We start from the raw sequence: 25,631 nt of genomic DNA, 5'->3' as shown, positions 1-25,631 counted from the left end.
AAATATCTAAGAAAACATATGACAGCTATGCCACCGTAAATTGGTGCAAGACTGTTTTCATACAGGAAGGGCTGGCAGACCACTATGTTGCATCAACGGCAGCTCATTACTTCAGCCTCAGATCACTCAACAGAGAACGCTTCAAATTGTTTTCTTAGCCTCCTCACCACTTATGAAAATAAGACAGATTGTTTACAGGACCATAACTAAGTGACAATCACATATTTTATACTGCTTTTGAAATCGCACATTAATATGTGATATAAAAGTAGTGTGGATTTTTTTAAAAATATTTGACATGAACAACTTTTAATGGTTTTGGCTCCTGATCATCCCCAGGTATAAATCAGTCGAAACAACGATGATCAAATAAGCAATTTTGTGACTTAAGCAACACTTTATCATTTTGCTCCCGTAACCATAATTGAAAAGGTGAAGAGTTTTGACCACCCCGAGACCCAATGCTATCTGTCTGTTCTGCTCTACTTCAAACTGAGAGGAAACGAAATGAAAGGAATGCCAAGAATGAAGCACTCTTAGTCTGAGTAATGAATTTATTAAGCCACTTCCCAAGTTTCATATACGGAAAGAATCACGTGAGCTTCCACTTCAAATGCAGCAACACACGTGCAATTCTAAAAATAATCAGAGCAGTAGAATAATAATGATCACAAAAACAAAAAGATTGTAATACTTCGACAATGGATATAATATAACACACATGTACATATACATATTACATATTCATGCATGCACAACCCAAAGCTAAAAATAAGAATAAAAAATGCATCACCATGGGGATTGACACCAACATCATCCCTTAGTCTCCCAACTTCAGGTCGTGGAACTCTGGCAACCGAGGCAGAGGGAGAACACTACCCACAATGGGACTATCTTCTGAGCATGGCGTTCCCCCCTCAGAATGAATTCCTTCTAGTCCCGGGTATGAAGCTTCCTACCTTTATATACTCTAAACAAACTGGAGAGGAGAATTCTAGAAACCGCCCCTCCCATTGAGCCAGTTGTTGCTTAAACGCTGGTTGTACCAGGTCAATGTTGAAAAGAACACGCTAGAGACTGGCCAACTCTCACAGTGTTTCAAGACCAAGCTGTTCCCTGCTTTACTATACACATTCTCAGCCTGGTACATTTTATCATCTCTACTCGCCCATATCGTGTGCCCGTCTTCAGTGAGAATGAGCCAAATCACGTTGCACAAGCTGTGCGAGGAAAAATACCTGCACCACCAATGTGATGGTGTGTGAAGATAAACTGAGCACCAAAATAGAGTCAGTGGTCAAGATGGAGCTGGTAGTTCCATAGATAGTATTATACCATCACGAGTCTCACAACAGAGTATAAGACTCCTGTAAAAGGTATGCATTTGGATGCAGGGGACTGCTCATAAAGCTGAAAAGTCACAATCTTGTAAAGAACTGGAACATTTAGCATCATCCTGCACTCAAGTAATCGTGTCGTGGGTTCATTTTAGAACATTCCTTGGGCACACATATTTTAGCTTAGCTTAGGCTTGTGTTTTTCTACCAAGATACATGCTGTAGTTTCATTTATTCGTTTTTAGATGATCCTGCTTTTCAGCAGGGATAGTTATTTTCCTAATCAGCTACTATTTTATGAAAGCATTATTATTTTTCAATCCACGACATTTCACTATGTACTTCTGCCCAAGGCTAACAAGAAAGGTATGTAGGAAGTTGGCTCTGTATGCACTATTTCAAAGTAAGGAATAGTATGCACAGAGTCCAAGGGTTCCCCTTGGAGGTAAGATAGTGGCAAAGAGAGATAATACTAATGCTCTATTTTGTGGTAGTGTGGTCGAGCAGTAGGCTTATCAAAGGAGTAGTGTTAAGCATTTGTTGTACATACACACAGGCAATAAATGAGGAACACACACTCAGAGACAATTTCAGGCCAATAGGTTTTGTTATAGAAAAATATATTTTCTTAGTTTATTTTAAGAACCACAGGTTCAAATTCTACATGTAATATCTCATTTGAAAGGTATTGCAGGTAAGTACTTTAGGAACTTTGAATAATCACAATAGCATATATACTTTTTACATAAAACACATATAGCTATTTCAAAAGTGGACACACTGCAATTTTCGCAGTTCCTGGGGGAGGTAAAGTAATGTTAGTTCTTGCAGGTAAGTAAACCACCTACGGGGTTCAAATTGGGGTCCAAGGTAGCCCACCGTTGGGGGTTCAGAGCAACCCCAAAGTCACCACACCAGCAGCTCAGGGCCGGTCAGGTGCAGAGTTCAAAGTGGTGCCCAAAACGCATAGGCTTCAATGGAGAGAAGGGGGTGCCCCGGTTCCAGTCTGTCAGCAGGTAAGTACCCGCGTCTTCGGAGGGCAGACCAGGGGGGTTTTGTAGGGCACCGGTGGGGACACAAGTCCACACAGAAAATACACCCTCAGCAGCGCGGGGGCGGCCGGGTGCAGTGTGCAAACAAGCGTCTGGTTTCCAATGGATTTCAATGAGAGACCAAGGGGTCTCTTCAGCGATGCAGGCAGGCAAGGGGGGGGGCTCCTCGGGGTAGCCACCACCTGGGCAAGGGAGAGGGCCTGCTGGGGGTCACTCCTGCACTGGAGTTCCGATCCTTCAGGGGCTGGGGGCTGCGGGTGCAGGGTCTTTTCCAGCCGTCGGGATTTTAGAGTCAGGCAGTCGCGGTCAGGGGGAGCCTGGGGATTCCCTCTGCAGGTGTCGCTGTGGGGGCTCAGGGGGGGACAACTTTGGTTACTCACAGTCTCGGAGTCGCTGGAGGGTCCTCCCTGAGGTGTTGGTTCTCCACCAGTCGAGTCGGGTCGCCGGGTGCAGTGTTGCAAGTCTCACGCTTCTTGCGGGGATTGCAGGGGTCTTTAAATCTGCTCCTCTGGATACAAAGTTGCAGTCTTTGTTGAACAGAGCCGCTGTTCTCGGGAGTTTTTTGGTCTCTTGGAAGCAGGGCAGTCCTCTGAGGATTCAGAGGTCGCTGGTCCCAGGGAAAGCGTCGCTGGAGCAGTTTTCTTCTGAAGGAGGGAGACAGGCCGGTAGGGCTGGGGCCAAAGCAGTTGGTGTCTTCTTCTTCTCTGCAGGGGTTTTTCAGCTCAGCAGTCCTCTTCTTCGTAAGTTGCAGGAATCCGAGCTCCTAGGGAGCCCCTAAATACTGAATTTAGGGGTGTGTTTAGGTCTGGGAGGGCAGTAGCCAATGGCTACTGTCCTTGAGGGTGGGTACACCCTCTTTGTGCCTCCTCCCTGAGGGGAGGGGGACCCATCCCTATTCCTATTGGGGGAATCCTCCTTCTACAAGATGGAAGATTTCTAAAAGTCAGAGTCACCTCAGCTCAGGACACCTTAGGGGCTGTCCTGACTGGCCAGCGACTCCTCCTTGTTTTTCTCATTATCTCTCCTGGACTTGCCGCCAAAAGTGGGGGCTGGGTCCAGGGGGCGGGAATCTCCACTAGCTGGAGTGCCCTGGGGCATTGTAACACGAAGCTTGAGCCTTTGAAGCTCACTGCTAGGTGTTACAGTTCCTGCAGGGGGGAGGTGTGAAGCACCTCCACCCAGAGCAGGCTTTGTTTCTGTCCTCAGAGAGCACAAAGGCTCTCACCGCATGGGGTCAGAAACTCGTCTCTCAGCAGCAGGCTGGCACAGACCAGTCAGTCCTGCACTGAACAATAGGGTAAAATACAGGGGGTATCTCTAAGATGCCCTCTGTGTGCATTTTTTAATAAATCCAACACTGGCATCAGTGTGGGTTTATTATTCTGAGAAGTTTGATACTAAACTTCCCAATATTCAGTGTAGCCATTATGGAGCTGTGGAGTTCGTTTTTGACAGACTCCCAGCCCATATACTCTTATGGCTACCCTGCACTTACAATGTCTAACGTTTTGCTTAGACACTGTAGGGGCATAGTGCTCATGCACATATGCCCTCACCTGTGGTATAGTGCACCCTGCCTTAGGGCTGTAAGGCCTGCTAGAGAGTTGACTTACCTATGTCACAGGCAGTGTGATGTGGGCATGGCACCCTGAGGGGAGTGCCATGTCGACTTAGTCATTTTCTCCCCACCAGCACACACAAGCTGGCAAGCAGTGTGTCTGCTGAGTGAGGGGTCCCTAGGGTGGCATAAGTCATGCTGCAGCCCTTAGAGACCTTCCCTGGCATCAGGGCCGTTGGTACCAGGGGTACCAGTTACAAGGGACTTACCTGGGTGCCAGGGTTGTGCCAATTGTGGAGACAATGGTACATTTTAGGTGAAAGAACACTGGTGCTGGGGCCTGGTTAGCAGGGTCCCAGCACACTTCTCAGTCAAGTCAGCATCAGTATCAGGCAAAAAGTGGGGGGTAACTGCAACAGGGAGCCATTTCTTTACACAAGCCCCCCCCAGCCCACAGGCCAGGAGACTCAGCCAAAGCTGGGAGAGTCTTCCTAGTCTGTCAGGCGAGGAAGAGTAGAGGAAATAGGCTGGTTTGTTGCAGGGCCTACTCTGCCTTACATCCTCCTGTTCAGGTCATTACCTCTGGGGAACTGACCCACTTCCACAGTGATAGGACCTAGTCTGAATTGCCTATTGTCTGGGTCTTTAATGTCTCCACCCATTCTCTCTATTTTGGGGTTAGAGGTATCCAACTCTGCTAATCTTATCTTAGCCAGGGTCACCCCTAGCTTACCTAAAGAGGTTACCCAGAGCTGGAGTAACCCCACCATGACCAATAGGGTCAGGGGGTCTAACTTGCTATTTGGCATGGGGTCAGACCACCATGCCAAGGATAGTGCAGCCATAAAGGCTAACACCCAGCAGAGGCCACTGACAGCTGTCAGTGCCCAGAACCACACCTTTAGCTCTTCACCTACAAGGGAAGGGGCTAAGTTACAGGCTTCTTTGGGTTCAGGGTGCCTGTCTGCTGTATTAGAGTGGGGGGTTACCACATCTTGTAGTAAACACCCTTCTTCCACTCTTTCTTCTGTTAGCTGAGGAACCACCCACTCAGGCTTAACAGTTGCCTGACTAGCCAGGACTTCTTGTGGGTCAGGTTGGACGTTACCAGTGCCACTTGTGGAGTTCTCCCCTACTGGAGCAGAATCTCCTTGGCTTGCTGGAACCTTGGCTAAAGGTTGTCCACCCTTCCTACACGGTTTTCTTTTCTTTTTCTTCTGGGGCCTACTTGCAGTTACTGCAGGGGCAGGACCTCCAGAATCCTTGGGAGAGGACTGGCACTGGACCAGTTCCTCTCTTGGGCTCTGACTAACCTCTGGGTAGTCATTTACAAGGAGACAATCAAGGGGGAGGTCTGTACTGACTACCACCCTCCTCCAGCTAAAAGTCCCACCCACTTCTATGGGCACAAAAGCCACAGGCCTATCAGTGACCCTGTCTGGTCTAACTCTTACTCTGGCCATCTCACCTGGGATGTACTGGTTTGAGAACACCAGCCTGTCATGCACAATAGTGTGACTGGCACAAGTGTCTCTCAGGGCAGTGGCTGGGATTCCATTCACCAGTAGGTGGTGGAAGTGTCTACTTCCCTATGGAATCTCCAACTCACCTGTTGGGCCCTTTTTCCAGTTGAAGGCTATGAAGATCTCCTCATCTGAGGCGTCATTCCCAATGGCTACACTGGTCACCCCTGGGATTTTGCTAGGGGATTTATTTTTGGGACAAGAAGTGTCCTTGGTGTGGTGCCCTGTCTGTCTACAATTGTGGCACCATGCTTTAGTGGCATCCCAGTTCTTACCCTGGTACCCACCTTTGTTTTGGGTTGTGTCTCGGGGCCCACCCACCTGGTCTGGTGTTTGGGGGCCTACAGAGGACTCTTTTTCTTTGTTTCTAGTGTCACCCACTTTCTCCTGGGGAGGCTTTGTAACCCCTTTCTTTTGGTCACCCCCAGTGGAAGTTTTGGTTACCCTAGTCTTGACCCAGTGGTCTGCCTTCTTTCCCAATTCTTGGGGAGAAATTGGACCTAGGTCTACCAGATACTGATGTAACTTTTCATTGAAGCAGTTACTTAAAATGTGTTCTTTCATAAACAAATTATAAAGCCCAATATAGTCATGCACTTCATTTCCAGTTACCCAACCATCCAGTGTTTTCACTGAGTAGTCTACAAAATCAACCCAGGTCTGGCTCGAGGATTTTTGAGCCCCCCTGAACCTAATCCTGTACTCCTCAGTGGAGAATCCAAAGCCCTCAATCAGGGTTCCCTTCATGAGGTCATAAGATTCTGCATCTTTTCCAGAGAGTGTGAGGAGTCTATCCCTACACTTTCCAGTGAACATTTCCCAAAGGAGAGCACCCCAGCGAGATCTGTTTACTTTTCTGGTTGCACAAGCCCTCTCAAAAGCTGTGAACCATTTGGTGATGTCATCACCATCTTCATATTTAGTCACAATCCCTTTAGGGATTTTCAACATGTCAGGAGAATCTCTGACCCTATTTAAGTTGCTGCCACCATTGATGGGACCTAGGCCCATCTCTTGTCTTTCCCTTTCTATGGCTAGGATCGGTCTTTCCAAAGCCAATCTTTTGGCCATATTGGCTAACTGGATGTCCTCTTCACTGGGATTATCCTCAGTGATTTCAGAGAGGTTGGTCCCTCCTGTGAGGGAACCAGCATCTCTATTATGTTTGGAGACAGGGCTTGAGAGGCCCTGTTCTCCCTAGTTAAGACTGGTAGGGGGGAATTTTCCTCCAAGTCACTATCTTCATCCTCTGTGTTGCCATCCTCAGAGGGGTTGGCCTTTTCAAACTCCGCCAAAAGCTCCTGGAGCTGTAGTTTGGAAGGTCTGGGGCCCATTGTTATTTTCTTTATTTTACAGAGTGACCTTAGCTCCCTCATCTTAAGATGGAGGTAAGGGGTGGTGTCGAGTTCCATCACATTCATCTCTGTACTAGACATTATGCTTCTAAAAGTTGGAATACTTTTTAAGAATCTAAAACTAGTTCTAGGTTCTAATTCAAACTTTCACAAATCTTTTAAACTCTAAAAGGAATGCTAAACAGGGACTAACACAAGGCCCTAGCAGGACTTTTAAGAATTTAGAAAAATAGTTCAAATTGCAAAAATCAATTTCTAATGACATTTTTGGGAATTTGTCGTGTGATCAGGTATTGGCTGAGTAGTCCAGCAAATGCAAAGTCTTGTACCCCACCGCTGATCCACCAATGTAGGAAGTTGGCTCTGTATGCACTATTTCAAAGTAAGGAATAGTATGCACAGAGTCCAAGGGTTCCCCTTAGAGGTAAGATAGTAGCAAAGAGAGATAATACTAATGCTCTATTTTGTGGTAGTGTGGTCTAGCAGTAGGCTTATCAAAGGAGTAGTGTTAAGCATTTGTTGTACATAAACACAGGCAATAAATGAGGAACACACACTCAGAGACAATTCCAGGCCAATAGGTTTTGTTACAGAAAAATATCTTTTCTTAGTTTATTTTAAGAACCACAGGTTCAACTTCTACATGTAATATCTCATTTGAAAGGTATTGCAGGTAAGTACTTTAGGAACTTTGAATAATCACAATAGCATATATACTTTTTACATAAAACACATATAGCTATTTCAAAAGTGGACACAGTGCAATTTTCGCAGTTCCTGGGGAGGTAAAGTAATGTTAGTTCTTGCAGGTAAGTAAACCACCTACGGGGTTCAAATTGGGGTCCAAGGTAGCCCACCTTTGGGGGTTCAGAGCAACCCCAAAGTCACCACACCAGCAGCTCAGGGCCGGTCAGGTGCAGAGTTCAAAGTGGTGCCCAAAACGCATAGGCTTCAATGGAGAGAAGGGGGTGCCCCGGTTCCAGTCTATCAGCAGGTAAGTACCCGCGTCTTCGGAGGGCAGACCAGGGGGGTTTTGTAGGGCACCGGGGGGGGGGACACAAGTCCACACAGAAAGTACACCCTCAGCAGCGCGGGGCGGCCGGGTGCAGTGTGCAAACAAGCGTCGGGTTTCCAATGGATTTCAATGAGAGACCAAGGGGTCTCTTCAGCGATGCAGGCAGGTAAGGGGGGGCTCCTCGGGGTAGCCACCACCTGGGCAAGGGAGAGGGCCTCCTGGGGGTCACTCCTGCACTGGAGTTCCGATAGTTCAGGGGCTGCGGGTGCAGGGTCTTTTCCAGCCGTCAGGATTTTAGAGTCTGGCAGTCGCGGTCAGGGGGAGCCTGGGGATTCCCTCTGCAGGCGTCGCTGTGGGGGATCAGGGGGGACAACTTTGGTTACTCACAGTCTCGGAGTCGCCGGAGGGTCCTCCCTGAGGTGTTGGTTCTCCACCAGTCGAGTCGGGGTCGCCGGGTGCAGTGTTGCAAGTCTCACGCTTCTTGCGGGGATTGCAGGGGTCTTTAAATCTGCTCCTCTGGATACAAAGTTGCAGTCTTTGTTGAACAGAGCCGCTGTTCTCGTGAGTTTCTTGGTCTCTTGGAAGCAGGGCAGTCCTCTGAGGATTCAGAGGTCGCTGGTCCCAGGGAAAGCGTCGCTGGAGCAGTTTTCTTCTGAAGGAGGGAGACAGGCCGGTAGGGCTGGGGCCAAAGCAGTTGGTGTCGTCTTCTTCTCTGCAGGGGTTTTTCAGCTCAGCAGTCCTCTTCTTCATAAGTTGCAGGAATCCGAGTTCCTAGGTTCTAGGGAGCCCCTAAATACTGAATTTAGGGGTGTGTTTAGGTCTGGGAGGGCAGTAGCCAATGGCTACTGTCCTTGAGGGTGGGTACACCCTCTTTGTGCCTCCTCCCTGAGGGGAGGGGGACACATCCCTATTCCTATTGGGGGAATCCTCCTTCTACAAGATGGAGGATTTCTAAAAGTCAGAGTCACCTCAGCTCAGGACACCTTAGGGGCTGTCCTGACTGGCCAGCGGCGACTCCTTGTTTTTCTCATTATCTCTCCTGGACTTGCCGCCAAAAGTGGGGGCTGGGTCCAGGGGGCGGGAATCTCCACTAGCTGGAGTGCCCTGGGGCATTGTAACACGAAGCTTGAGCCTTTGAAGCTCACTGCTAGGTGTTACAGTTCCTGCAGGGGGGAGGTGTGAAGCACCTCCACCCAGAGCAGGCTTTGTTTCTGTCCTCAGAGAGCACAAAGGCTCTCACCGCATGGGGTCAGAAACTCGTCTCTCAGCAGCAGGCTGGCACAGACCAGTCAGTCCTGCACTGAACAATTGGGTAAAATACAGGGGGCATCTCTAAGATGCCCTCTGTGTGCATTTTTTAATAAATCCAACACTGGCATCAGTGTGGGTTTATTATTCTGAGAAGTTTGATACTAAACTTCCCAGTATTCAGTGTAGCCATTATGGAGCTGTGGAGTTCGTTTTTGACAGACTCCCAGACCATATACTCTTATGGCTACTCTGCACTTACAATGTCTAAGGTTTTGCTTAGACACTGTAGGGGCATAGTGCTCATGCACACATGCCCTCACCTGTGGTATAGTGCACCCTGCCTTAGGGCTGTAAGGCCTGCTAGAGGGGTGACTTACCTATGCCACAGGCAGTGTGAGTTTGGCATGGCACCCTGAGGGGAGTGCCATGTCGACTTAGTCATTTTCTCCCCACCAGCACACACAAGCTGGCAAGCAATGTGTCTGTGCTGAGTGAGGGGTCCCTAGGGTGGCATAAGTCATGCTGCAGCCCTTAGAGACCTTCCCTGGCATCAGGGCCCTTGGTACCAGGGGTACCAGTTACAAGGGACTTACCTGGGTGCCAGGGTTGTGCCAATTGTGGAGACAATGGTACATTTTAGGTGAAAGAACACTGGTGCTGGGGCCTGGTTAGCAGGGTCCCAGCACACTTCTCAGTCAAGTCAGCATCAGTATCAGGCAAAAAGTGGGGGGTAACTGCAACAGGGAGCCATTTCTTTACAAGGTATATGACAATTTATATAGTATTACCACCAGTGGAGTGGGCAGACAGCCCAGCACTTAAGACACAAGAGCACATCAGTCCTGTTTCTCAGAACACAAACATGTTTTATTATAAAAACATCACACGGGCCAAAGAAGGTTAGAGAGATCATTCCAGCCAGCAGATCCATCCACCATGTATGCCATTTCACTGCTACTTTGCTGTCCTCAGCCCTGTGTCTGCAACCAGCCACAGAGAAAGAGGGCAGACCTTTTCAGGTAATGGGGGTGGGTGTTCATTCCATGGACTAAGTACTGGCAGATATAGGCTATCATCGCATGCTCTCGCTTAGAGGCTAGGTGTTTGGGAGGATTCCCATGCACATGTTTACTCCAGTATGCTTGGGTTGTTTTATTTATTTTTTACTGACTGTAACAATCCTACTAGATGTACTATATCTTATCTTCCTAATAATTGCGTCTCATATTTTATCATAGATTGAAAACTATCTGGCATCTCTTCCTTTTGCCTAGGGGTGTGTGTACGAGACCTTTGCTAACGAGAGAAAAAGGTAAGATTTGTCGACTATGACTTCTCTGAGGGGGTCACAGAGTGCCATGTGTCAGGCTGTCACAAATCACCTTTGCTTTTTATGTTTGGGTGAGGTGCTGCTAGCTAGCCAAAAGGGTTAGGCCAACAGCTACCAAATAGTGTGGAATTGACTAAGTCACCCACAAGCGGGGGTGCTGACATCCAAATCCAGCAGTCTTGTTCCAATAACAAGAGTCCTATGACTGTTGTTATGCTGCTCTCACGAGTGCCACTGCATCCAGATGACCATTACATCAACATAGCCTTTATCTCGATCATCCATGGAGCTAAACCCATCAGCTATGCTACTGAAACTCCTGTTCTACCAATTTTAGTGCAACAGTCATGTTGGCATCATTGCAAGTTAAAACATTCCTCACACTGGTAGTATTTTTGTGTGATGCAGTTGATGTTGAGGGGATGCATTCCTAGCACTTTTGTTTTCAATTGGTATTTTCTTCTATTAATGTAAACTGGCAAAAACATCAAGCTGGCATCCAAAGCAGTGAAATTTAGAGATGGAAGATTTACACAGAGATGGTCATTACATTTAGAACTACTAACCCACAATCCAAGATTTATTTACCCAAGTTCACAGAGCCCTCTACAGAGAATGTGCATGCTTGAATCCAATGTATTTGGTTTTTTTTTTTTTTTTGGGGGGGGGGGGGGGGAATATGTTTTTTTTTTTTATAAAACATACAGATTAAACATTGACTAAACAATATTAGTTCCTTGACCATGTCGAAGTTCAAATCAGGCTCAGAATATTTATGAAACAGAGTACCCACATTGTTACCCCCTGCCCATACATTCATTCCCTTACCCCATCATTCCAACTCATGTTATGTTCATACATGTCTTTCGTGTAGGCTCACTCATCCTCCCAGCAATATTGTTGGTGTGCGTGTCCTGCTCACCCAAGTTTTTCATCACTACCCGTTCCCAAGTTATCCCAAATTTCCCCAAATTTCTTTAGGCAGCCTCATCCCTCACAGACATCACACTCCATCACCCTGCAATATTCCATTCCCATCTCCCAGTCATGTAGTTGTGGGGGAGTCCCAGATCCGAACCTTTTTGCAATGTCATGCTTTGCTCACAAAAATTCCAGGTTTACCAACATTTTCTGATAGAGCCATTGGTCCCCATGTACCCAGGTGTGCTAGCCAGGGATGTTACTCAAGTGACTTCCCCATTGCCCCTTTTAGGGATCATCTCACTGCCTCCACATAGGTGCAGCTCCAGAGTGTGTGGAAGAATGTGCCTTCCAGCCCACATCCACGAAGGAAGCTTAAATCCTCCACACTGCCAATCTTGTGCAGAACTGTGCATGTGTAATAAACTACACTGTGTAAACCTTTATCTGCATTAGGTGAAAACTAGCATTAACAGCCACCTCCGCTGGGAACCGCAGAGCCGCCCGCCAGTCTTACTCTTCAAGATTGCCAATATCCCTCTCCCATGTACCTAACAATTTCTACAGAGGGGGTTCAGTATTGCACGTGATGGTGCCACTTGTCAGCGAGATCAGTTTCTTATTTATCCGCTCTTCAAGCAGTCTCCTTTATCATGGGGTATCTTCGTATGTAACCTCCTCTAGAGGCACAGACTGTTAGAGGGCGTGATTCAATTGCTCATATCTAAACTACTGAGACTCTGGCATGCTATGGTCTGTTCACAGGAAGGCAAAGGGCACCATTACACTTATGTCCCACACATCCGCTACTGTGGAGAGGCCGATGTTGCCCAAACCTGGATCAAATGTAATTTAAACAACCTTTCATCATTCTCAGGTGAAGAAAATAAGTACTCTTGTAATGTGTAATAATTTACATTTTAGAAAACCTACAAGGCAAGTGGATTTGTAGAGTCCAAGTACACAAGGTCAAAACTGTTCTAAAAGTACAAAGAATACATCTTACAGAATAGATAAGTTACCTAATATCAAAACGTGAGCAACAAAATGTTTTTTTCTCAACAAGGGGGATGGTGATGTTAACTTAATAGTAACTTATCTTTGTGTTAACAACTTAATCTCACAAGTATTCAAGAACAAAAAATGTGAATCCTACAAAGCAAACCTTTTAAAACAAACAAATTAACATCTTAAATCTTCTTTATTTTTTAAAGACTCTGATAAACTTACTTGATGTTTTCAGTAGGACCAAGGATGGTTCGCCCAAGTGCTGTGCTGTGATAAGCTGTAGCATGGAGATAATCAAAAACAACTTCCTGTAGGTTTGTTTCCACTTCTTGCATTTCCCTAAGGATAACACCTCTCTCACGCTCGATCTCTGCTTCTCCCAATGTGCTGTTTTGAGTAATATCTGCGAGAATCTCTACAGCTAGAGGGAAATGCAAAGAGTTTAACATTTTGCAAACACATTTTTACTGTGCATTTCGAAAAAATATTTTTCTGGTGATGCTTCCTGTGCTCAGTTGACCCTGGACAGTAATTTCTGCTCATACATGCGCGAAGGCAGTGAGTGTTCCAACTTCCTTCTTCCAGAGGCTGGCTGTTAATCACTCGAAGTGTCTCCAACCAGCTAATCGCGAGCTACCAGTAAAAACTAGGCACCTTCAGAGTATCTCCCAGGCTTGAGGTAATTTTTAAACTATCACTTGTTCTCCTTTTTCCTTCTAAAGTAAAGGGAAGGCTGTTTTTACTTTACATTATTATCATTAGGCTGCAGATAGCAGGGCCTGATAACAAGAAGTGCTCAGTCACGTTGATGGGCCAGGTAAGGGCACAGAAGAACTGAAGCACTAAAGTTTTTAACTGGTAAATAAAAGTCCTTGTTGACTTAATACTGGAGTGGGAGAATAAAATGATGTTTCTGAATGCATTCCAATAGGAGAACATAAAAATGAACAGTTACATTTATGATTAACTCTCCATTTTAATTTTCTCACAGTTCAAAGTGTTACATTTACAAGCAGCAGGCCTTTTGCTCCCAGTGGACACTGTGCCACATTTATAACTGAAAATAGTATTTTTTTAAATCGGAGAAATTTAAAGTGAAGAAAACATTTTCTGTGAAGCATCAAGTCTTCATGTCTTTCCCCAATTTTACTTAATCCAATTATATCTTAATGTTTCATGAAGCATGTTTCTTCTCTTAAAATTCCTCCCATTTAAACAAATGTATTTTTCGGTTATAAATATGGCACCATGTCTGCAGGCCACTGGGGAGCAAGATGCCTAGTGTTCGTAAGTGTGACATTTGGAAATTAGAGGAAATGTAAATGATGAGTTTTATGGAAAATTAACTCTTTAGTTTAATTTTCTCAACAAGGTGGAATTTTTATAAGAGAAAAATACAGCCATTATTTTAAGCAGAAGACATTTAAAGTGCAGAAAAAAAGTTTCATATTCTGAACATGTTTGCACATTTTTCTGTACTTTAAGTTTCTCCCATAAAAAAAAAAAAAAAAAAATGTTTGTATGTTTGTGTTATACATTAACAGTGCCACATATGGCGAAAGGTATGTCCTGAGCCACAACTATATACACACAGTCTCTCATTCACCTGTACACATATATCCCATTCATATCCATGTATGTTCATACATCCCCTTAGACCATGCTTTTACTGGCACACGTTAGTCCTGTTATAGTGCCTCTAGCAAAAATATTTTGTTCAAACCATCTGGCTCTGTGAACATGAGGCTTAAAGTCAATTAAGCTGGGTGTGGGGTTTCTGATAACAATGTAGAATTTGCTTAACCTCTAGTCACTCACAATGACTTTCACAGATCAGAAGTAGCTCTCACTACAGGGAGTGCAGAATTATTAGGCAAGTTGTATTTTTGAGGATTAATTTTATTATTGAACAACAACCATGTTCTCAATGAACCCAAAAAACTCATTAATAGCAAAGCTGAATATTTTTGGAAGTAGTTTTTATTTTGTTTTTAGTTTTAGCTATGTTAGGGGGATATCTGTGTGTGCAGGTGACTATTACTGTGCATAATTATTAGGCAACTTAACAAAAAAATATATATACCCATTTCAATTATTTATTATTACCAGTGAAACCAATATAACATCTCAACATTCACAAATATACATTTCTGACATTCAAAAACAAAACAAAATCAGTGACCAATATAGCCACCTTTCTTTGCAAGGACACTCAAAAGCCTGCCATCCATGGATTCTGTCAGTGTTTTGATCTGTTCACCATCAACATTGCGTGCAGCAGCAACCACAGCCTCCCAGACACTGTTCAGAGAGGTGTACTGTTTTCCCTCCTTGTAAATCTCACATTTGATGATGGACCACAGGTTCTCAATGGGGTTCAGATCAGGTGAACAAGGAGGCCATGTCATTAGATTTCCTTCTTTTATACCCTTTCTTGCCAGCCACGCTGTGGAGTACTTGGACGCATGTGATGGAGCATTGTCCTGCATGAAAATCATGTTTTTCTTGAAGGATGCAGGCTTCTTCCTGTACCACTGCTTGAAGAAGGTGTCTTCCAGGAACTGGCAGTAGGACTGGGAGTTGAGCTTGACTCCATCCTCAACCCGAAAAGGCCCCACAAGCTCATCTTTGATGATACCAGCCCAAACCAGTACTCCACCTCCACCTTGCTGGCGTCTGAGTCGGACTGGAGCTCTCTGCCCTTTACCAATCCAGCCACGGGCCCATCCATCTGGCCCATCAAGACTCACTCTCATTTCATCAGTCCATAAAACCTTAGAAAAATCAGTCTTGAGATATTTCTTGGCCCAGTCTTGACGTTTCAGCTTGTGTGTCTTGTTCAGTGGTGGTCGTCTTTCAGCCTTTCTTACCTTGGCCATGTCTTTGAGTATTGCACTCCAGTGATGTTGCAGCTCTGAAATATGGCCAAACTGGTGGCAAGTGGCATCGTGGCAGCTGCACGCTTGACTTTTCTCAGTTCATGGGCAGTTATTTTGCGCCTTGGTTTTTCCACACGCTTCTTGCGACCCTGTTGACTATTTTGAATGAAACGCTTGATTGTTCGATGATCACGCTTCAGAAGCTTTGCAATTTTAAGAGTGCTGCATCCCTCTGCAAGATCTCTCACTATTTTTGACTTTTCTGAGCCTGTCAAGTCCTTCTTTTGACCCATTTTGCCAAAGGAAAGGAAGTTGCCTAATAATTATGCACACCTGATATAGGGTGTTGATGTCATTAGACCACACCCCTTCTCATTACAGAGATGCACATCACCTAATATGCTTAATTGGTAGTAGGCTTTCGAGCCTATACAGCTTAGAGTAAGACAACATGCATAAAGAGGATGATGTGGTCAAAATACTAATTTGCCTAATAATTCTGCACTCCCTGTACAGAAAGGTTGGAGACCCCTAGTCCAAGAACTAGTGACTGTGGCACATAAAAAATCTGGGATATAAATACACTGAGGAACAAAACAACACAAATGGCTGCTGAAGTGACATCATACAACCCCCTTGCACCCTAATGGACAACATCACAGAAAGTGAGGTCGCATACCATTTGGCCCTGTTGACATCCGGAACAAGTGGCATTTCTGAAATTAAACATTACTGTCAGAGCATAATTATTAACCAAAATGCTAATAAAGCTGATGAGTGTAGTTTATTTACCACCCAAGTACTATGTGGGTTGATATATATTTTAATTAAACAAATCTATTAATATAAATGTGTCAAAAATTGGTTGATTACCTCTTGGTAAGTCTTTAGAGAACGACTTTGCATAGTACACAGTCTGTTCTCTCGATGTGTAGGCATTGAGGTGGGCTCCCATGTTCTCAATCTCAAGTTCCAAGTCTAACTGGGACCTCTTTTTGGTGCCCTGGTAGGAGCAAAAAATATTTTAGCAACAGACATAGCACAAAATTATTTTTTAACACTTGTACATCCATTTGTATTGTTTCCACTTATTGCATTAATACCACACAGTAAAACACAGATAGAGCCACAAAAAACACTCCTGCATCACCCATTGATGAATTTATAATGATTACAAGTAAATTATGTAGAAAAAGCCAACATATTTATGACCCTGTAAAATATTATTGCAGAACAAGAATAACTGAAACATGTACAGGCCAATAAAGTCAACGTTTGAGTGATTTAAACCTTTTTTACTTAATTTCCTACTTTCTGTTCTACAGCAAACAGCACACATTAAGAGTGCTACTCATACTAGGTTTTCATGTGATTTTGTGTATTTGGCTTGTTTTTTTTTTTTAAACACTTTTATAAATCACTGAGGGATGATTAGAAGGAGAAAGGTTTCGTCCACATGAGTGCTGCAAAAAGCTTTAGGATAACAAATGCAGAACAACAAAGTGCATTGAACTGCAAAAAAAGACATGGAAAGTCAGAGATGAACATTATTTAATATGCATACAATGTTTTAGTCAATCTTTTTTTAGAGTATCATGCTCAGTTTTTGGTACAACATATGAAAAGGGCTGTTAATGAATTTGAAAACATTCAAAGAGACAGCCAAATTTATTAAAGTGATTAAAGGCTTGGATTATAAGGAGAGGCGGCTCAAATAGAGAATAGTTTCCTTAGAACAAGGGTGATTAAGAGAACATTTGAATATGATGTACGTGAAAAAAAGGCGCATTATTGGGGATTAGGAAGGAAAGCACATAGGATAGAAGAACAGGGGGAATGTGCAGCTTTTTACTATCACTGGAAAGAAAATCTTAATTGATTTAAAGGACTGATGACCCTATTGAATTTAATTGCTTTAGAGGAGTTCTGGCAGCCTCCTCATTATTTTCGAGTACAGAATTAAGTCCTGAAAGAGGCTAGGCTCTGATATTTATTGTTTTCTAGAATTAGTTAAAATGACTAGTAAAGACTTGTATGATATTTGTGAGGAAAAAAAATGGCCACTTAGCAGAAACCATCTCTCTTTACCCGTCTGCTTATATGCAAATGAGGTAGGTCACAAACAGTAAGTGAAAAAACATGGTTTGAGAGCACTGACAAACTCGCAGTGCAATACTGGAGAATCTGTCAATATACAAGAGGTAGAAGGAACAGATTGTGATGGAGGGTATGTCGGCCATACTCTCAGTGAAGGTATGAGTGAATATTTATTAAGGTATTTGAGGTGTATTCACAAATGACACAGATTAAGATCTTGGAGATTAATAAATTTAACAACATACATGTGGGAGATGCTTTGTTATCAGTGAGTGCTAGTGATTTTTTTGTAATACTGTGAGGTATGAATGGAACCGAATGTGGAACTGGTGGGGGGAGAGAGGGGTAGGACATTGAAGACTCATGGGCAGAGGTGACTGACGAGTCAAGAAAAGACTACTACAGATTACAATGCTAAAATTGATCAATAAATTAATATAGCTGTTACACAAATACATGTGTAATCTGAAAATCCCAGGATATTACCCAATCTACCATTCAAACTTTGATAAAAGCATGACAAACATTGTATTACAAACATTATTAGAGTTTCATCAGTGGGTAAATAACAGCTGTCCAAAGAGGCTGAAGACTACCCATGATGTAATAAAATGCTCAGCAAGTCAAAGTGAAAACTTCTGCAGTGAACAGTTGTAGTGCTCACCTTGAAAGCCATGTGCTCAAGAAAGTGTGCAGTTCCATTGTTCAACTGGTTTTCATATCTGCTTCCAGCATCTATCCAAAGCCCAACCTAGAAAAACAAAAAGTAGACATCAAAAATGGAAAATGTACAACTGTTAGGAGCCACTTATCCCTGCTCCATTTCTTGTTATTATTTATGTCCATACAGGTGTATAACTCCACTACATCTTCAAGTTTGGCTTTCCAATGATTTCTCTCAAAGTTCGAAGGTGCCAGTTAATATTAAGACATATAGTATACCCAATCACAGCAGATATTCTTGCTTGAGTCCAGTTTCACAGCAAATCAAATACATGAAAAAATTACAAAGGAAGCAGTGAAGACCCTGCATATGGTGCTTTAAAAACATTTATTTAAATCTCTGACAAACATAATATTCCATTTAATAGGTGCATTCTGAAACGAGATAAAAGGTTACAGCGGTAGAATACTCCAAAGGCTTGACAGTTACTTAGGCTTCACTGTCGCAATGATGGAGTAACCTCACATCACCAAGTAGACCATAACACAGACTTTCAATTGTAAACTGTTCAGGTTTCATATGCCTGAGGGGAAGGTGTGAAAAAGTCTGAAAAGTTGAGGATGCGGTGTAGGAAGTTGGCTATCTATGTAGTGTAGCAATGTAGGGGTACACTATGCAGATATTACAGGGGACCCTTACTGGCTGACAGGGGTTAAAATAATAATTCTAAATACTCTCTTTATGTAGTAGTGTGGGAGAGCAGTTTAGGCTTAGAGGTTAGTGTTAGGCATTTATGCAGACACAGCCAGTAAGCTAGACACACAAAAAAAAGAAATCCAACACCAATTTATAAAAATAAATATTTTTATATAAATGTAGATACCAAGATCATTGTAATCGGGTAAGTACTTTTTGAGTTATACATTTTTAATTCACAATAAAATACACTTGTATCGATTCCAAGGAAGTATCATTACCCTATGAGAAAAAGGCAAATACACTTCAAACGGATACTTGGCAGTGACTTACATGACCAATCTTCTGGAACTAAGGTAAGTATGGGGCCAGGTCCAAGGCAGGACCAACAGGTCACCTCGGCTGGCTCTGTGGCATCTGGGTGCAGAGGTGCTTTTCAGCGTCAGGTGCCTTAAGTTTAAACTATGGAAAAATAAATATATACTGCATTCGAGCATTTAGCAACAACGTATAGGACTGTTCTTCTGGAGTTAAGGTAAGTATGGGGCAAGGTCCAAGGCAGCACCAACAGGTCACTTCGGGAGGACCTGGATCAACAGGGAGCAGAGGTGCTTTACAGCGTCAGGTGTCCTGTTCACTTTACAGGGAAATGGTCCTGGGTAAAAAGATGATGCAAGTGTGGACTGGGTGACCAGTCAGGCTGAACTCAAAGGTGAAGTTCAGGTCTCAAGGGTCTTGAGCACATAAAGCCACCATCGGTCCACAGCAACTCAGGCTGGGGCACATGTGCAGTGGTGCTTTGTCCGGTAGGGTCACGTTGTGAAGACTCAGCAGTTCTTGGTTACTACACATAAGAGGCTGCAGGTAGTGACTGTGGGACCAATCTGGCCAAACCCAAGGTGAGGCTCTGGAAGGTCTCAGCACCTCGTTGGCTCACTTCAACTCGGGCTTTGGGGGCTTAGTGAAGTGGCACTTTTTGCTTTTGGGTTTTCCACGGGCAGCAGCTCTCAAGGTTCTTCTTGGGTATCTGCGGGGTATTTGGGGAGGGAACAACCTCATCAAATCCATGGGAGATGCTGGTAGTTCCTTGAAGTGCTGGCAGTTCTCCCAGGTTTTTGCAGGCAGAGCAACTGTAGGAAGAGTTGACTTTGGCAGACCTGTCGAGGACGGGTTAAGGCCAAGTCAGTTGCTGCTCCTCAGTTCTTGCTTTTCACATTTCTTCTGTGTCCTTCTTTGTTGGTCCAACAAATCGGAGTTTCTGGTCTCAGGGGGGGTGAGGGGGGGGGGGGGGGCTCCAAGGTACTGAATTTAGGGGTTTAAAGAGGAGTGAACGGTAGTAGTCAATGGGCTACTTATGATCGCTGTTGAAATGGCCCTTTTTGCAGGGTTATCCCCAAACTTTTGCCTTCTTCCTCCTATTTTTTTAGGTCTGTCTTTGCTGGTTTATTGTCTCTGTGCACTTTACCACTGGTAATCAGTGCTAAAGTGCAAGTGCTCCCTATAAAAATTGTACTGTTGATTGAGTTATCCATGATTGGCATATTTGATTTACTAGTTAAGTGCACTAGAGGTGCCCAGGGTCTGTAAATCAAATGCTACTAGTGGGCCTGCAGCACTGGTTATGCCACCCACATTAGCAGCCCTGTAAACATGGCTCAGACCTGCCACTGCAGTGTCTGTGTGTGCAGTTTTAAACTGCCAATTCGACTTGGCAAGTGTACCCACTTGCCAGGCCTCAACCTTCCCTTTTACTACATGTAAGGCACCCCTACGTTAGGCCCAAAGTAGCCCCATGGGCAGGGTGCAGTGTATGTTTAAGGTAGGACATATACTAGTATGTTTTATATGTCCTAACAGTAAAAAACTGCCAAATTAGTTTTTCACTGTGCAAGGCCTCTCTCTCTTATAGGTTAACATGGGGGCTGCCTTTAAATATCCTTAAAGCGCAGATTCCCTTTGAGAGCAGATAAAAATCTGGAGTTTAGGGTCTCTGAACTTGGTTTTTAAATTATCTGTTTGAAAATGACACTTTTAGAAAGTAGGCATTTTCTTGCTTATACCATTCTGTGACTGTCTGTTTGTGGATTGTCTATCTGGGTCAGTTTGACAGTTGGGCTGTTCACACCTCTCCCCTAGACAGTGACACAAAGGGGGGTGGGGTGTAGCCTGCATATCTTGATTAGCCATCTGTGCTGGAGGGGAGGAGTGGTCACCCACACCTTAAAGGACTGTGCCTGCCCTCACACTATGCCGTCTCTGACCCCCTGGCTAGTGTCTGGGGCCTGGCCTAGACAAGGAAGGATCTTGCAAACACTTGAGACTTTGCTTTGAAGTTTGCCAACTTCAAAGGCAGAACTGGGTATAAGAAGAAGACCCAAAACCCCAGACATTTAGAATCTTTCTGGAATCAAGAGGAACCTCTGCCCAGGAGAAGAGCTGAAGGATGACCCTTTTCTGTGTTGCTTTGCTGGACTGGCCTGCAGTTGCTACTTCTGAGTACAAAGGGTGAACTTTGCTATGTGTCCTGCTTGAGAAAATTCTCCATGGGCTTGGAGTAGAGCTTGCCTCCTGTTGGAAGTCTCAGGGACACCAAAGACGTCGGTTTCCTCGATCTGCAGCACTGGGAACTGTGTGTTTTGTGCTGTTCAAGAGGAGAACAGGTATTATAATGAACCCTGCCTTAGGGCTCTTAAAACCTGCTGTAAGGGTGACTTACATATAATACATGCAGTGACTTTCACATGGCACACATGGAAAGCACTGGCACTGAGGTCTGATTGGCAGGCCTCAGTGCAAAGTCAGAGTTGAAAACAAGAATCTAATAGTCATAAAGGGGGCTAAACATGGGGGGACATCTGCAAAGAAGTCCAGTTTCCTACATGGGGCAGGGAAGTGCCAGGGGGAAGGGGCTGAGGGAGTCTAAACTGGGGGAATACACCATCAATAATACTGCTGGAATTTCAACTGGATCAGACCATTGCTAATAATATAGTGCTATATTTCCTAAAATGGAAAATATAAATTAAAACAATTTGCAAAAAAAATTTAACTGTTCAGGTTTAATGAGTTTGTAAACCTTAGTGAGGCTTTTATGAGGATACTCTGGCAGCCTAAAGTGACTCCAATGTAAATAATAGTATGAAGCTCCATACCTGTACTAATGTTTGGGAAAAGATGCCCGTTAAACAATCATCTTATTGCTGCAACTAGAAAAGACTTTACAATGTATTCATTCACAAATGATGGCACCTGCAGGGTTCTTTTTGCAATTTGAGTCACAATGACCGAATGTTCAAAATCCGTTTGATTTCAATGTAACCAAACTTCATGTCAGAACAGCCCATTTGAGAAACCGTCCCTCCTTTTTAGGAAGGTTAAGCAACGTGTGTAATAAGCATTCTTATAACTAATACAACTTTTCGTTTGCCAAAAGAATGTTCTTTGAATTGAGTAGCAAGCTATACTACAGTTAAAAGTGGTGAGAAAGTAAGACAAGACCACGAGAAAGGCTTTTCCCGGAGAAAGGCTTCCCCTCCCCTTTTTGCAGACTGCCCTGATTGCCGAATCCAGCAGACAAAGCCCACTTAAATTATGTACAGAACTCTGTGCTGCAGATTTACAAATATACTGCAAAGTAATATTGTACAAGAGGACTAAAGATGAATTCTTCCCTTGAACAACAGGAAATAGTTTATACGTTTACTTCTCATTCAGCTGCAATATATAAGCCTTTGTTCAAACCTTATGTATGTAGAGCCTGCAAATCAGTTGACTGAATGGGCCCATAAATTTAAACAGAATATCAAACTTCTACGGAACTAAATACATCTTTTTAATGACATCTATATCAATTACACACAAGATTCTTGAACAGTGAAAAGTTAGTAGACTCTCTACAATAATGAGATAAACAATGTTGTACCATTATTGATAGCACATACTTATCTCTTCTACATCTCAAAAATGTAGTCCACTGCACAGTAAAAGTGTTGCACTTCCCTTGATGGGCAATCAGGTTTTTAATCTGCATCTGAATCCCTATTGCCTTCCTTTAAACTATCAAATCAAAGGGAACAAGTCATCCTACTAGTTCCAAGTAATGTGTATTTGAAATTTGGCAAAAAAATAAAATTAAAAGTTCGGGAAAGGTTGCACTCTAGAAAGGATTTTGCACAAAGGCATTTGGAAGAACAGAGTAGTACTACTGAACTTTTACGTATTCTTGTATGCTTTTGTGAATTGTCCCCAAAATATCTAAAATTGGAATAGAATAGAGTACTCAAAACTATTCATATGCAGTGAATACAAACAGGAAAAATGTGCCCTCTTTGCACTTTCACTAACAGGGGGTTGGACATTCCAGGGTCAATACACAAAGACATCTAAGAGTTATTAGAACATTGGAATGTTGGGAACCCCATTGCAGACAATGGAGTGCTCTGGGCTTTTACTGGCTGGTAAAAGCCTGGAGTGTCAACATTCCAATGTTCTCTTTATTCACAGCAACAGCTGTGAACAAAGCCTTATGGAGCCTGAGGGGATTGTAATCCCCTCCAGCGTCCTGAGGAATTTGTTTTATATGATAGAACATTCTGCCCTCTAGTGGCAGAATGTTCTAATAGCCTTAGAACCCGTCGTAGCGGGCTCTACCGGACATTAAATCCTGCTCCCGCGTTAAAGGTCCAAGCCGATTTTAAACATTTTTGCACACTCCAAAATTATTTTGTGATTCAGCCCTGTGTGTTACTTGTGCTTAATCCTTCCATACCGAGCTCACCAATTTACAGCCCTGCAGCCATCTCATCAACATATGTACCACGTTGACTAGCAATATGCAGAAACATATCATGTACAATTGACTCTACACTCTCGCCCAGGATGACATTTTGGAATGAAGGAAATACATGGTTGAACATATGTAATGTTTTATTGGCAAAAGCAGGCGTTTTTTACGACTTTTCATTTCCTTTCAAGCTTGTCATTTTTCTATTCCTGCAGTACAGATAAAAGAGTAATATTTGTATCAGCTATTGTCACCCGCTCCTCAGACTTATGATGAGATATCTATTCAAAATATACTACTGCAGAGTGAAAAATGCTACTACCTTTGGTTATGTACTATCTTCCTAATGAAGGCATGGCAAACAAGCCAAAGAAGCTAATGGCATAGCAGGCACTTTTCTGCATCATCCAGGCCCTGTACAGGCACTTATCCTGCTTCTTTGGGTTATCTTAGGACTGTCACTAATTGTTGGTACCGAGGGAGAACCCCCTGTCCAGTGGATGATTGCCGGCCCTTTCCAAGCAGGCTAATTGAACTGGATTGTCTGCTGTGTCGAAAGTAAGAGGACGGCAAGGAAAGCCAGAGGCAGGTGCAGAAGAACGGACTGCAGCTTCCTGACTGCCAAAGCGCCTTGGAGGACTAGGTACTCCATGCTGGTGGAGCTTCTGATTGTGGCCCGTCCAACCTCTGAGTGCAACTGCTGCAGATGATGCTGCGGAGCCTTCTGAAGGCTGAAAGCCCTGCAGAGGTAGGAATGTCTGTGTACAGTGCCTGTAGCACCTGTAGTGAGTGGAGGAGGCACCCATATTACAGGCAGCATGCCCTACTTTGGGTCCTTGCGTAGCCATCTGGCTCTTCTGCTTACTGGGGACTGAGCCACCTGCACCCTGATCCGAAACTTCATGTCGGAGCAGGACTATTGCTATGAGTGGTGTGCCTGTGGTTCCCAAGCACAGCTGCAAGGCAAGAGGCCCACTACTTGGACAGCAAGAGATGGCTATAGTACTGTAAGAGTAGTTGAATTGATCCGGAAGAACAAACAACATTTAGGCTGAGGTGGTCCTCTTGCCCCACTGAGCCGGGAAGTCCAGAAGATGTCAGCTCGACATAGGACCACTGGGGTACAGCGACAAGCTTTAGGGGAACAGGGACATCGCTGGATCGCAGACCAACTAGCGATCTGATAGATTCACCAGTGGCTGTGCTACCTTCAGACCTGTAGGAAGGAACCCTCTTTCTTGGCATGGTTACCCCCATTTTCTGCCTGTTATCGGTGTGTTTGACTGCATTCACTGGGATACTGCTCTCTCCCTTTTAACTTGGTAACTTGTACCATTTTTTCACCCCACATTTGGCATACTGGTACCCCCATGTAAGTCCCTAGTATGTGGTACATAGGTACCCAGGGCATTGTGGTACCAGGGGGATCCCCTATGGGCTGCACCAAGTATTATGCCATCCATGTTCTGAAGGCCTGCCACTGCAGACTGCGTGAAAAGGTGCATGCACCCTTTCACTACCAGGTAACTGCCCCAGGTCACTGAAAGCCACCCCTATCGCAGGCCCTCCTAACCCAGAGGGCAGGGTGCAAGTACATGTGTGTGAGGGCACCTCTGCACTAGCAGAGATGCCCCCACAAACTCCAGCTCCATTTTTCTGGACTTTGTGAGTGCGGGAACTCCCTTTTAAGTGTGAACTGGACATATGTCACTACATATGTCCAGCTACATAATGGTAACTCCGAACTTTGGTATCACAAAATGTCAGAATCATATCCCAATACTGTTGCAAGAATTGGAAGTGTGAGTCCATGCACTATGGGGGCTCCTTAGAGGGCACCCAGCATTGCTACCACCATTCTTTCATGAATTTCTGGGAAGCCCAAACTGCTGCCACCCCTCACATAGGTTTCTGCCCTCCTGCGGCTTGATCTGATCAAGCCCAGGAAGGCAGAACAAAGGATTTCCTTTGGGAGAGAGAGGTAACACCCTTTCCCTTTGGAAATAAGTGTAAATGGCTTGGGAGGGGTAGCCTCCCCAAGCCACTGGTATGCTTTGAAGGGGAACATTCGCTGCCCTCTGTGCATAAACCAGTCCACACCAGTTCAGGGACCTCCAGTCCCTGCTCTGGCATGAAATTGGACAATAGAAAGGGGAGTGACC

General features: G+C 44.3%; 1 protein-coding gene across 1 annotated transcript in view; it reads right to left on the bottom strand.

Moving 5' to 3' along the window:
• The window catches only part of PMPCB (peptidase, mitochondrial processing subunit beta), a 221,121-nt gene that overhangs the window by 136,637 nt on the left and 58,853 nt on the right, over nucleotides 1-25,631 (bottom strand). The window contains exons 3-5 of the mRNA XM_069229689.1: nucleotides 17,991-18,077; nucleotides 16,103-16,232; nucleotides 12,573-12,771 (exon numbers count right to left, since the gene is read on the bottom strand). Coding sequence (XP_069085790.1) covers nucleotides 12,573-12,771; nucleotides 16,103-16,232; nucleotides 17,991-18,077 — 416 coding nt within the window. The remainder of the gene's footprint in view (nucleotides 1-12,572; nucleotides 12,772-16,102; nucleotides 16,233-17,990; nucleotides 18,078-25,631) is intronic.

This window comes from Pleurodeles waltl, chromosome 4_1 (assembly GCF_031143425.1).
Source record: "Pleurodeles waltl isolate 20211129_DDA chromosome 4_1, aPleWal1.hap1.20221129, whole genome shotgun sequence".
Taxonomy (NCBI): Eukaryota; Metazoa; Chordata; class Amphibia; order Caudata; family Salamandridae; genus Pleurodeles; species Pleurodeles waltl.
The sequence above is the reverse complement of the archived record's forward strand: the minus strand, read 5'-3'. Positions and strand labels throughout refer to the sequence as shown.